This window comes from Salvelinus fontinalis, chromosome 14 (genome assembly GCF_029448725.1).
Source record: "Salvelinus fontinalis isolate EN_2023a chromosome 14, ASM2944872v1, whole genome shotgun sequence".
Lineage (NCBI taxonomy): Eukaryota > Metazoa > Chordata > Actinopteri > Salmoniformes > Salmonidae > Salvelinus > Salvelinus fontinalis.
This window is the reverse complement of record NC_074678.1, coordinates 37,191,240-37,206,105: the sequence shown is the minus strand read 5'-3', so window position 1 is coordinate 37,206,105 and position 14,866 is coordinate 37,191,240. Positions and strand designations below refer to the sequence as shown.

The window sequence follows — 14,866 nt, the reverse complement described above, 5'->3', positions numbered from 1 at the left end:
CAACACAACCATGACACTCCCAACAGAACACTGTTACACTCCCAAATGAACACTGTTACACTCCCAACACAACACTGTTAGACTCCCAACACAACAGTGACACTCCCAACAGAACACTATTATACTCCCAACACAACACTGTTACACTCCCAACACAACAATGTTACACTCCCAACACAACACTGTTACACTCCCAACAGAACACTGTTACACTCCCAACACAACCATGACACTCCCAACACAACACTGTTACACTCCCAACACAACACTGTTACACTCCCAACACAACACTGTTACACTCCCAACAGAACACGGTTAGACTCCCATCAGAACACTGTTACACTCCCATCAGAACACTGTTACTCCCCCAACAGAACACTGTTACACTCCCAACAGAACACTGCTACACTCCCAACACTACACTGTTAGAATCCCAACAGAACACTGTTACACTCCCAACAGAATACTGTTACACTCCCAACAGAACACTGTTACACTCCCAACAGAGCACTGTTACACTCCCATTAGAACACTGTTACACTCCCAACACAACACTGTTACACTCCCAACACAACACTGTTACACTCCCAACACAACACTGTTACACTCCCAACAGAACACTGTTACACTCCCGACACAACCATGACACTCCCAACACAACACTGTTACACTCCCAACACAACACTGTTACACTCCCAACACAACACTGTTACACTCCCAACAGAACACGGTTAGACTCCCATCAGAACACTGTTACACTCCCATCAGAACACTGTTACTCCCCCAACAGAACACTGTTACACTCCCAACAGAACACTGCTACACTCCCAACACAACACTGTTAGACTCCCAACAGAACACTGTTACACTCCCAACAGAATACTGTTACACTCCCAACAGAACACTGTTACACTCCCAACAGAGCACTGTTACACTCCCATCAGAACACTGTTACACTCCGAACACAACACTGTTACACTCCCAACACAACACTGTTACACTCCCAACACAACACGGTTACACTCCCAACACAACACTGTTACACTCCCAACACAACACTGTTACACTCCCAACACAACACTGTTACACTCCCAACACAACACTGTTACACTCCCAACACAACACTGTTACACTCCCAACACAACACTGTTAGACTCCCATCAGAACACTGTTATACTCCCAACAGAACACTGTTACACTCCCATCAGAACACTGTTACACTCCCAACAGAACACTGTTACACTCCCAACACAACACTGTTACTCTCCCAACACAACACTGATACACTCCCAACACAACACTGATACACTCCCAACACAACACTGTTACACTCCCACCACAACAATGACACTCCCAACAGAACACTGTTACACTCCCAAATGAACACTGTTACACTCCCAACACAACACTGTTAGACTCCCAACACAACAGTGACACTCCCAACAGAACACTATTATACTCCCAACACAACACTGTTACACTCCCAACACAACAATGTTACACTCCCAACACAACACTGTTACACTCCCAACAGAACACTGTTACACTCCCAACACAACCATGACACTCCCAACACAACACTGTTACACTCCCAACAGAACACTGTTACACTCCCAACAGAACACTGCTACACTCCCAACACTACACTGTTAGAATCCCAACAGAACACTGTTACACTCCCAACAGAGCACTGTTACACTCCCATTAGAACACTGTTACACTCCCAACACAACACTGTTACACTCCCAACACAACACTGTTACACTCCCAACACAACACTGTTACACTCCCAACAGAACACTGTTACACTCCCAACACAACCATGACACTCCCAACACAACACTGTTACACTCCCAACACAACACTGTTACACTCCCAACACAACACTGTTACACTCCCAACAGAACACGGTTAGACTCCCATCAGAACACTGTTACACTCCCATCAGAACACTGTTACTCCCCCAACAGAACACTGTTACACTCCCAACAGAACACTGCTACACTCCCAACACAACACTGTTAGACTCCCAACAGAACACTGTTACACTCCCAACAGAATACTGTTACACTCCCAACAGAACACTGTTACACTCCCAACAGAGCACTGTTACACTCCCATCAGAACACTGTTACACTCCGAACACAACACTGTTACACTCCCAACACAACACTGTTACACTCCCAACACAACACGGTTACACTCCCAACACAACACTGTTACACTCCCAACACAACACTGTTACACTCCCAACACAACACTGTTACACTCCCAACACAACACTGTTACACTCCCAACACAACACTGTTACACTCCCAACACAACACTGTTAGACTCCCATCAGAACACTGTTATACTCCCAACAGAACACTGTTACACTCCCATCAGAACACTGTTACACTCCCAACAGAACACTGTTACACTCCCAACACAACACTGTTACTCTCCCAACACAACACTGATACACTCCCAACACAACACTGTTACACTCCCAACACAACAATGACACTCCCAACAGAACACTGTTACACTCCCAAATGAACACTGTTACACTCCCAACACAACACTGTTAGACTCCCAACACAACAGTGACACTCCCAACAGAACACTATTATACTCCCAACACAACACTGTTACACTCCCAACACAACAATGTTACACTCCCAACACAACACTGTTACACTCCCAACAGAACACTGTTACACTCCCAACACAACCATGACACTCCCAACACAACACTGTTACACTCCCAACACAACACTGTTACACTCCCAACACAACACTGTTACACTCCCAACAGAACACGGTTAGACTCCCATCAGAACACTGTTACACTCCCATCAGAACACTGTTACTCCCCCAACAGAACACTGTTACACTCCCAACAGAACACTGCTACACTCCCAACACAACACTGTTAGAATCCCAACAGAACACTGTTACACTCCCAACAGAATACTGTTACACTCCCAACAGAACACTGTTACACTCCCAACAGAGCACTGTTACACTCCCATCAGAACACTGTTACACTCCCAACACAACACTGTTACACTCCCAACACAACACTGTTACACTCCCAACACAACACTGTTACACTCCCAACAGAACACTGTTACACTCCCAACACAACCATGACACTCCCAACAGAACACTGTTACACTCCCAACACAACACTGTTACACTCCCAACACAACACTGTTACACTCCCAACACAACAGTGACACTCCCAACAGAACACGGTTAGACTCCCATCAGAACACTGTTACACTCCCATCAGAACACTGTTACTCCCCCAACAGAACACTGTTACACTCCCAACAGAACACTGCTACACTCCCAACACAACCATGACACTCCCAACACAACACTGTTACACTCCCAACACAACACTGTTACACTCCCAACACAACACTGTTACACTCCCAACAGAACACGGTTAGACTCCCATCAGAACACTGTTACACTCCCATCAGAACACTGTTACTCCCCCAACAGAACACTGTTACACTCCCAACAGAACACTGCTACACTCCCAACACAACACTGTTAGAATCCCAACAGAACACTGTTACACTCCCAACAGAATACTGTTACACTCCCAACAGAACACTGTTACACTCCCAACAGAGCACTGTTACACTCCCATCAGAACACTGTTACACTCCCAACACAACACTGTTACACTCCCAACACAACACTGTTACACTCCCAACACAACACTGTTACACTCCCAACAGAACACTGTTACACTCCCAACACAACCATGACACTCCCAACACAACACTGTTACACTCCCAACACAACACTGTTACACTCCCAACACAACACTGTTACACTCCCAACAGAACACGGTTAGACTCCCATCAGAACACTGTTACACTCCCATCAGAACACTGTTACTCCCCCAACAGAACACTGTTACACTCCCAACAGAACACTGCTACACTCCCAACACAACACTGTTAGACTCCCAACAGAACACTGTTACACTCCCAACAGAATACTGTTACACTCCCAACAGAACACTGTTACACTCCCAACAGAGCACTGTTACACTCCCATCAGAACACTGTTACACTCCGAACACAACACTGTTACACTCCCAACACAACACTGTTACACTCCCAACACAACACGGTTACACTCCCAACACAACACTGTTACACTCCCAACACAACACTGTTACACTCCCAACACAACACTGTTACACTCCCAACACAACACTGTTAGACTCCCATCAGAACACTGTTATACTCCCAACAGAACACTGTTACACTCCCATCAGAACACTGTTACACTCCCAACAGAACACTGTTACACTCCCAACACAACACTGTTACTCTCCCAACACAACACTGATACACTCCCAACACAACACTGATACACTCCCAACACAACACTGTTACACTCCCAACACAAGAATGACACTCCCAACAGAACACTGTTACACTCCCAACACAACACTGTTACACTCCCAACACAACGCTGTTACACTCCCAACACAACACTGTTACACTCCCAACACAACACTGTTACACACCCAACAGAACACTGTTACACTCCCATCAGAACATTATTACTCCCCCAACAGAACACTGTTAGACTCCCATCAGAACACTGCTACACTCCCAACACAACACTGTTACACTCCCAACACAACACTGTTACTCCCCAACAGAACACTGTTACACTCCCAACAGAACACTGCTACACTCCCAACACAACACTGTTACACTCCCAACACAACACTGTTAGACTCCCAACAGAACACTGTTACACTCCCAACAGAACACTGTTACACTCCCAACAGAACACTGTTACACTCCCAACACGACACTGTTACACCCCCAACAGAACACTGTTAGACTCCCAACACAACACTGTTACACTCCCAACAGAACACTGTTACACTCCCAACAGAACACTGTTACACTCCCAACACAACACTGTTACACTCCCAACACAACCTTGACACTCCCAACACAACACTGTTACACTCCCAACACAACACTGTTACACACCCAACAGAACACTGTTACACTCCCATCAGAACATTATTACTCCCCCAACAGAACACTGTTACACTCCCAACAGAACACTGTTAGACTCCCATCAGACACTGTTACACTCCCATCAGAACACTGTTACTCCCCCAACAGAACACTGTTACACTCCCAACAGAGCACTGCTACACTCCCAACACAACACTGTTAGACTCCCAACAGAACACTGTTACACTCCCAACAGAATACTGTTACACTCCCAACAGAACACTGTTACACTCCCAACAGAGCACTGTTACACTCCCATCAGAACACTGTTACACTCCCAACACAACACTGTTACACTCCCAACACAACACTGTTAGACTCCCAACAGAACACTGTTACACTCCCAATAGAACACTGTTACACTCCCAACAGAACACTGTTACACTCCCAACACAACACTGTTACACCCCCAACAGAACACTGTTAGACTCCCAACAGAACACTGTTACACTCCCAACAGAACACTGTTAGACTCCCAACACAACACTGTTACTCCCCCAACACAACACTGTTAGACTCCCAACACAACACTGTTACACTCCCAACAGAACACTGTTACACTCCCAACAGAGCACTGTTACACTCCCAACAGAACACTGTTACACTCCCAACAGAACACTGTTAGACTCCCAACAGAGCACTTTTAGACTCCCAACAGAGCACTGTTACACTCCCAACAGAACACTGTTACACTCCCAACAGAGCACTGTTAGACTCCCAACAGAGCACTGTTACACTCCCAACAGAGCACTGTTACACTCCCAACAGAACACTGTTACACTCCCAACAGAACACTGTTACACTCCCAACAGAACACTGTTACACTCCCAACAGAGCACTGTTACACTCCCAACAGAACACTGTTACACTCCCATCAGAACACTGTTACACACCCAACAGAACACTGTTACACTCCCAACACAACACTGTTACACTCCCAACACAACACTGTTAGACTCCCAACACAACACTGTTACACTCCCAACAGAACACTGTTAGACTCCCAACAGAGCACTTTTAGACTCCCAACAGAGCACTGTTACACTCCCAACAGAACACTGTTACACTCCCAACAGAACACTGTTAGACTCCCAACAGAGGACTGTTACACTCCCAACAGAGCACTGTTACACTCCCAACAGAACACTGTTACACTCCCAACAGAACACTGTTACACTCCCAACAGAGCACTGTTACACTCCCAACAGAGCACTGTTACACTCCCAACAGAACACTGTTACACTCCCATCAGAACACTGTTACACACCCGACAGAGCACTGTTACACTCCCAACAGAACACTGTTAGACTCCCATCAGAACACTGTTACACTCCCAACAGAACACTGTTACACTCCCAACAGAACACTGTTACACTCCCATCAGAACACTGTTACACACCCAACAGAGCACTGTTACACACCCAACAGAACACTGTTACACTCCCAACAGAACACTGTTAGACTCCCAACAGAACACTCTTACACTCCCAACAGAACACTGTTACACCCCCAACAGAACACTGTTACACTCCCAACACAGCAGTTACACTGCCAACAGGAGAGATAGAGTATTGTTGTAGTGATGTGTGCATGTGTGTGGCTGCAAGATCATGTGTTGGTGTGTATGTGTATGTTGAGAGAGAAATCACAGTCATCCACAGTCCATAATAGCTGATAGACAGACAGACAGACAGACAGACAGACAGACAGACAGACAGACAGACAGACAGACAGACAGACAGACAGACGGACAGACAGACAGACAGGAAAGAGCAGAGAGAAAGATCGTACACAAGAAAGAAAGTCAGACAATATGACAAGAACAGGCTTACCGGACTACTCCTCTACAAAAGATAGCATCATACATAAGGGAGGAAGACAAAGAGAGGGTAGAAAAAAAGGGGAAGAAGGGTAGAGAGGGGATAAAGGGAGGGGGCAGGACAGAGAGACAGAGGAGGGGAGAGAGAGGGTAGAGGGGATACTATGTCAGTGGAGATAACCTACAATCACATACAAAGCTATGAGCAGAAATTACAGATGGGTAATATGGAGGTGAATATTGACTGACTAAACAAACATATATCATGTCAATAGGTTTCTTCTCTGCCTAATGAGAGCATCCAAGGTGAGAACACAAGTATCCACCATCTACCAATCTGTCTATCCATTTCAGTTTCCACACCCATCCGTTCATCTATCTTCAGTATATTGATACGCAACTTTGATCTGATGAGTGACTGGATGTTTAATCAATAGTCTAATCAAACTCCATGGCTTCAGGGAGAGTTGATGAGCACAAGGAAACTCCAGTGATACATCTACTGTACTGTGGAACAGAAAGGCCTATGGGAGGTTAATCTACTCTCACACACACTGTCTTCCTCTGTCTCTCCTTCTGTATTCTCAACAGCCATCACCCTGCAACAACAACACATTCAACTGTAATACAGAGAGATAGAGGTCAAGGGAGAGAAAGAGGGAGAGAGAGAGAGAGAGAGGTCAAGGGAGAATGAGAGCGAGAGAATGCAGGAGAGAGAGAGAGAGAACGAGGGAGCAAGAGAAAGCGAGGGGTAGTGAAAGAAATGTGGAAAGAACCTCTTGTTGTTCAGTTTAGCCTGTTAACCTTTGCGCCCTATACCAGCTCCCTTCAGCCAATTTCATGGACAAGCTGTTTCCAGGACTACCTGGACAAGCACACATTTGACATAGAGAGGTGCGATCATGTGACTCGTGTTTAATTCCTGACTGAGTAAAAAAAAGCTGAAGTTTCAGCCTGGTGAGGTTTTAAATAGGGGAGAGGCTAATTGGCATATACTTAATCTGGAGAGAACAGGACAGAGTTGACACTGCTTTCTACTCGGACGTGGGAGTTGGAATCCTGGCTTGGGGATAGATCTCTACATTAAAGTAACTGCCCAGTGTTTCCAGATTTCTATGATATTATGACCTATAATTAATTACGAGTTAAATAGTTTTCCTTGCAAAATGAGTGATTAATTATGTTAAAAAGCAGCTTTTCTGTGTTGGAATAGTGTGGGCGTACACGGGTCAATAAAAATATTATTGTGAGTAGACTGCTGATTGGCCAACTCATCCCCTATGAGGAAATAGCAAGCATTTTTTAAACGGTCTGTTTGAGATACAAGTTTGAGGTGTTTTTATTTCTATGTTTCTCTCCAATTCCTGCTTTGGCTACAAATACGAGTACAGGATGAGTCACCAACAGCAAGTCAGTAAAGAAAAAATTCTTATTTACAATGACAGCCTACACTGGCCAAATCCGGATGACGCTGGGCCAATTGTGCGCTGCCCTATGGGACTCACGGCCGGTTGTGATACAGCCTGGATTTTGGGTATGAGTTAACAGAATATGAACTTTAGGCATCAAACTTAGGTGTTAATTTTAGACGGAAGGTAGCCTAGCGGTTAGAGCGTTGGGCCAGTAAGCGAAAGCTCGCTGGTTCGAACACCCGAGCCAACAAGGTGAACAATCTGACGGTGTGCCCTTGAGCAAGGCACTTAACCCTAATTTGCTGCAGGGGCGCTGTACCACTATAGCTGACTCTGTAAAACAACCCAATTCATTGCACCTATCTGTGATATGTGACAATAAAACCACACAGCCATTGTATGCTGATCTCTATTGTCAAATCCCTCTACACACAGAGAGAGCCAGGTACACCTTAAGACAACCAAACACCTGCTCACTGTTCCTGGTAAGGGAGCTAGCGGCTAGCTACCGGCTCGACAGCCAGCGGATGGATGAATTATTGAGTCTATAAGGTTCTCGTATGACCAGAGACTGTCCTTGCGTTTGTACAGGACAGAACCTCACTGTGAATGCCCACTTTCCAGGCTGAATTATTGACACTGAAGCTAACTGTCCCAACTAGAAAGTTACAGGTACAGTAGGGTGGAGGTGGAAGAGGGAGGGTGGAGGAGGAAGGGGGTGGGCATCCCAAAGAGAAACTCCTTCAACAGCTGTCCCTCCCACTCCCCTCTCATGTTTGGATCACTGCTATTTTGAGGTTAAGTGAAGCTTTTAATTTGAGTGTTTGAATCTCATGGGTTGTCATTGTTATTGTGGTGTGGGAATCTGACCCTAGATCGGCTAAACTCTCTCTCCAGTTCAAAGTGGCTGAGCAGGGCCAGCTCTAGTCTTTTGGGGGCCCTAAGCAAGATTTGGTTGAAAAAATGTCAATGGGGGCCCCCGGAGGTCAGGGACCCTGGGCATGTGCCCTGCATGACCAGTCGGTATTTGGCTATGATTACTACAATTTTAGATAGCTGGCTAGACTAATTTACCAATCTAAAAATGTTTAGCTGTCATGGCTGTCAAGTGTCTTGACATAACAATAGAGAAATTGCTGATGCACAACCAAGTTTGGGACTTGCACCATTCTATTATTCTAACGCTCAACAGTAAGTTGAGACCCCAACTGAGTTACTAAAAGGACAAAATAAATAAACACATTTTGGGGGAGAGCCCCTACTGGGCTGGGGCCCTAAGCGACCGCTTATGTGGCTTATGCCTCGAGCCAGCCCTGTGGTGGAGACTCAAACACCCCACTGTTGGCAATGGGATAACTGTAATTGGTTTCTGAGGGCTGTTCAGAGACATCTGCCTTGTCTTAAACTCCACTCGAGTAATTCGTAGTCAGTCCACTGAGGTCACAGCAGAAGGCTAAAGACCTGCCAGCCACCACCTCTCCTCTCTCCCCAACCTCCCTACCATCAGCAGTTGTGTAGTAGAGGGTAAACTAACGCATGTCTCCCTAGCTAATTGTCATTCCAGGGATATGGATGGAATTGGCTCTGAGATACTATCATTCACTCCCAGACAGGCATATGCATGGGCTAATGAGGAGAAAAGAAACGTAAACAACATGCAGTGAGACAAAGAACCACACAAAGACATACAGAAAGTAATGTGTTGTGAGCTGTGGAAAGAACTTCCCTAATGAGCAACAGAACAATTAAACAGATACAACAGTTCAAACACATTCTAGAATACAGTTCTATAGTTCTACTTCATAACAACACAGTAACATGATGAGGAAGTGACATCATGACCCCAGTGAGGACAGAGCAGTGAAGGCGGGGGGGAGGTACTCACCAGAGGAGAGGGAGACAGAGCTATGTTGCCTATGGAGGCTTTGAGTTCATCTACTGACGGGGCCAAACAGTTGGCACTTTCCGATGGTAACGGTTTGATCTTGATCTTAAACTTTTTCCGGTGGTCCTCCTCTCCCTCTGACTCGCTGGAGGAGAAGAAGTGCTCCTTGGGGGGTTTGGGGCCAGGTGGGTCGCCGTTAAGGACAGCAATGGTTTCAATGCTGAAGGTCATAGGGGTAAGGTGAAGTTGCCCCTAGATGCTGATCTGGGGTCAGTTTAGTATTTTCCACACTAATGGTTAAGGTTAGGATTGGGGGAGGGGAAGCGGATCCTAGATCTGTACCTAGGAGAAACTTTACCCCAGAGCGTGTTTATATATCTAAATCTCTGCCAAATAGCATATACTACATCATGCAAACAGGATACTGTACAATCTCCTCACAGAACAGTAGGTTCCATAAATATCAGACTAATCATTACATAGTAATTCCAGGAAGCGTGCCGTTAGCTGTTATTGAGTTGAAGTGATGCTCAGTTTTTCCCCGGTAGTCTGCCTGCTTGTTATTGAGTTGAGATGAGATGATGCTTGACGGTACTGATAGGCTGTTCTGTGATGGCCTGGCTGTCGTGATTCACAGTTAGGTGTTTGCCAGACTAGTACTGTGGTGGGCTGAATACTAAATGTTTCTGATCTAGTCAGACAGACATTCACTAATTCAGTCAGTCAGACATACAAACATGCCGACAGAAACAAGTACAAACTGATACAGACTAGCACACAGTGATATAGGGTGTACTAGCATACAGTGATATACTATGTAGTGTGATGTAATTCATTTGTAGCTCTATTAGGGTGTATATTAGATACAAAGGATATCTGATCCTGGCCCCTCCTCCTCATCTGGCCTGAGACTGTAACCTTCATCGTCCACCGTAGGAGTGTTCTGAAACAGACAGAGCAACAGACACACCATATTTACACCATGCTAATCGGGGTTGGGCTCAATTCCATTTCAATTCAGTCAATTCAGGAATTTAACTGAAAATCATGTGCTATGGGCTCGTTACAAGGGTAGAATAATGTTTTTTGCTTTAATTACATACTGTATCTGTCCCAGTCTAATCCAGGTTGGGCTTAATTCCATTTCAATTCTGTCAATTCAGTTTCTGAATTGATTGAATTGAGCCCAACCCTGATGCTACGTTGACATACCCCAGAATGTTAAGAAAGAACAGTAAAACAGTAACAGATGGGTCAGAAGAATATATATTCTCTATAACATATATTGATTGTTTTCTATCATGTGCTACATGAGCTTGTTCAAAGGGTAGAATGCTGGTTCCTTACATATCTGTCCCAGTCGATCTCTCCAGAGAACCCATTGACAGCTGCTCCATTGGCCTTCTTCTGGGACTGAAAACAGAACAACATGACATCACAATGAATCCCACCAATCAGAATCATGTATAGTCAACTCATGCACGTCTATACTATTGAGTGATTGGCTAGCGCTACTTGATGGCGATGCTACCTATAGGGCAACTAGGTGCATTAAGCTCCAGTGGAGTCTGGTAGTAGAGTAACTATCCTACGCTAGAGGGGACTGCATAGTGTTCAATACCGATTCAATCTGCTGGGGATCCTGAATGATGACGGTCGACAACACAGAGGACACAAATACAATAAAAATCATGTAACAGTTAGTAAGTTATTCAATAGACTCATTTCATTTGACTCTAGAGTCTAGAGTCTATTAAAAAGGGACACTAATGTTACAGTGCTGATTCTCCTAAAGGACTGAGAGTCTTAAAATGACAGTATTAAATCAAGCTTGTAAATAGCCAGTTATGTCTTCCTCCTTCCAGCAATGACAAACTTCTTTATTGAAAAGGTAACAAACTAAGATATTATGGACTATTTCTCAGCTGAATAAGTTGTGTGATTAATCCATTAGATAAAACATGAACGATTTTGGGATACTTACACCCCCATCTCTGTCAGGGGACCCCCTGAGGAAAAAAAGAGCGAGAGAAAGAAAAAAGGAAAGTAAGAATCTTGAAATCCACTTGCCATATAATAAAATAGTTTATATTCAAACTGAAGTGCACTGCCAATTAGCAAAGCAGGCCACTGGAATACCACAGTCTATAGGGGCTTTCATACATACACCCGGACGGACGGACGGACGGACGGACGGGCAGCAGGCGGGCATGCACACACACACAGTAACATACCCACCTATCAGATCTCAGGAGTCATTCATCAAAATGAAAAGTTATCATGCACATACAACCCTGTGAGGTGAATCGATACGTCCCAAACAAAATTAGAGAAAAGGCCTGGGCAAGGTAGTAATTGATCACAGTGCTGAGCCTCAGCTACAGTTAGTTTCACAGAGGCATGGGCACAGCCTACAGCTGCCAAGGCAACTGTCATCGCATGAGCGGACATTACGTCTCAAACTGTAGAGCTCCTCAGGTGGAACGTTCATGGTCAATAGAACCTCAACTCCCTCGATAGAACATCCACAGCCAGTGGAATCATATTTGGATGACTGCTGTGTATGTGTATGTGCGTGTGTGTGTGTGTGTATGTGTGCGTGCAAGTGTAAGTTTGACTGGTATACTTACGTGGAGTCATTGTCTTTGTCTCCCTTCTCTTTCTTCCGTATCCCAAAGGCCTTCCTGGTACGTTTTTTCAATCCTGAAGACGAACCAGAGGAGAGAGATGATTAAGTCTGTGAAGAACAGATCAAACACAGTCCCACACACAGACGGCGCACACACACACACACACACAATGTCAAGCTCCGAGCACACAAAATCAACAAGCAGCGTGTGTGTGTGTGTGTGTGTGTGTGTGTGTGTGTGTGTGTGTGTGTGTGTGTGTGTGTGTGTGTGTGTGTGTGTGTGTGTGTGTGTGTGTGTGTGTGTGTGTGTGTGTGTGTTTGTGTGTGTCTGTGTTTGTGACCATCTGTGTGTATTCATAGAGTTCCAGACTGGCTATACTCTCCAGTGTCAGAACAGAGGCCAGACCTGTGGTCCTGTGGATCAAGGTTGAGCTTTTCATCTATTATTGAGTAGCAGAACGCTCTTTGAAGGCTAATATTCATTCACATCTCAAATGGTCCTCATGGCCAATGCAGATGGATCACTTTCTGTTGATCACTGATCTGTCAAGTCCCCTTCCTCTGATACTGGCTCTGCTCTGGCTAAATTAGTACTGGCTAAATTACTCCTCTTTGTAAATTACTCCTCTGTGTAAATTACTCCTCTGTCTAAATGTGTCACGCCCTGACCTTAGAGAGCCTTTTTATTTCTCTATGTGGTTAGGTCAGGGTGTGATTTGGGTGGGCATTCTAGATTGTCTATTTCTTTGTTGGCCGGGTATGGTTCCCAATCAGAGGCAGCTGTCTATCATTGTCTCTAATTGGGGATCATACTTATGCAGCCCTTTTCTCCCACCTTCAGTTGTGAGATCTTGTTTGTGTGTAGTTGCTTTCTGCACTGCATATAGCTTTACATTCGCTTTGTATTTTGGTGTCATTTAAAATAAAAGTAATATGTACGCCTACCACGCTGCACCTAGGTCTCCTTCTAACAACAGACATAACAAAATGAGTCCTCTGGCTAAATGAGTCCTCTGTCTAAATCAATGCACTATCATCAACAGACATACAGTAACTCATATTATAGCCAATGAATAGGGAGGAACCAGGCAGCTACCTCTGTCTACACTTCATCCTCACTTATTATGTTACAAAGTACAACAGAGAATGGCTGATATCTACCTTTACAGCAGGCAAAATAGTCCCTTTCTCTCAGGAAACACAAATCAAGACGATTCTGCGTCATTAGATATGTAACCTGCCATGATACCAGCCTTTTAAAACATGAACTCAGAAAGGAAGCAAACTTAATTGCTCTTCCTCCATATTCAGACCAAAGAGACTGGAGCTGACTGAAATGACTTGGAACAGTATACTAAAACAGTATAGCAACTGTTAAAGGCCCAGTGTAGTCAAAAACGTGATTTTGCTGTGTTTTATATATATTTCCACACAATGAGGTTGGAATAATACTGTGAAAATGATGATGCCATTTTAGTGTAAGAGCTGTGTGTAATCTCAGCCTGTTTTGACATCACCAGGCTGAAATGGGTGCGTGTCGGTGGCAGGGAAGTCAGGCGCAGGAAAAGGAACTTGGTATAAACGAGTCGTTTAATAAGTGCTCATACAACTCCAAAAACCAAAATATACAAAAAAGAACATAAGTGGGTACAAAACCCGTCGCACACCGACACATGACTTGCACAAACATACAATAAAACAATCTCCGACAAAACATGAGGGTAAACAGAGGATTAAATACACAACATGTAATTGATGGGATTGGAACCAGGTGTGAAGGAAGACAAGACAAAACCAATGGAAAATGAAAAATGAATCAATGATGGCTAGAAGGTTGGTGACGTCGACCGCCGAACACCGTCCGAACAAGGTGAAGGACTGACTTCGGCGGAAGTCGTGACACAGGCGGTAAATTAGTTAATAGATCAATAAAAAAAGAGAGTTCCAAACTTCTCTGCCGAAAACAACTAGTTGTCAGTTTTCCCGTCCATACTCAGACAGACCTCGAAATATCTTGCATGAGAAATTGCTATTTGCTAAGAAGCTATTTTGTTTTGTTTTTTAACA

At 44.7% G+C, this 14,866-nt stretch overlaps 1 protein-coding gene across 12 annotated transcripts in view; it reads right to left on the bottom strand.

Moving 5' to 3' along the window:
- Positions 1-14,866, bottom strand: part of sgip1a (SH3GL interacting endocytic adaptor 1a) — a 126,036-nt gene that overhangs the window by 46,441 nt on the left and 64,729 nt on the right. For 10 of the 12 annotated variants that reach the window (XM_055861615.1, XM_055861607.1, XM_055861614.1 and 7 more), the window contains exon 1: positions 10,171-11,022. In XM_055861615.1, the coding sequence (XP_055717590.1) occupies positions 10,171-10,401 (231 nt within the window). In that variant the 5' untranslated portion in view covers positions 10,402-11,022. Of the gene's footprint in view, positions 1-6,886; positions 6,899-10,170; positions 11,023-11,046; positions 11,114-11,517; positions 11,584-12,154; positions 12,180-12,800; positions 12,874-14,866 lie in introns of those variants that run through there. The other 2 variants (XM_055861621.1, XM_055861620.1) reach the window with 2 other exon arrangements.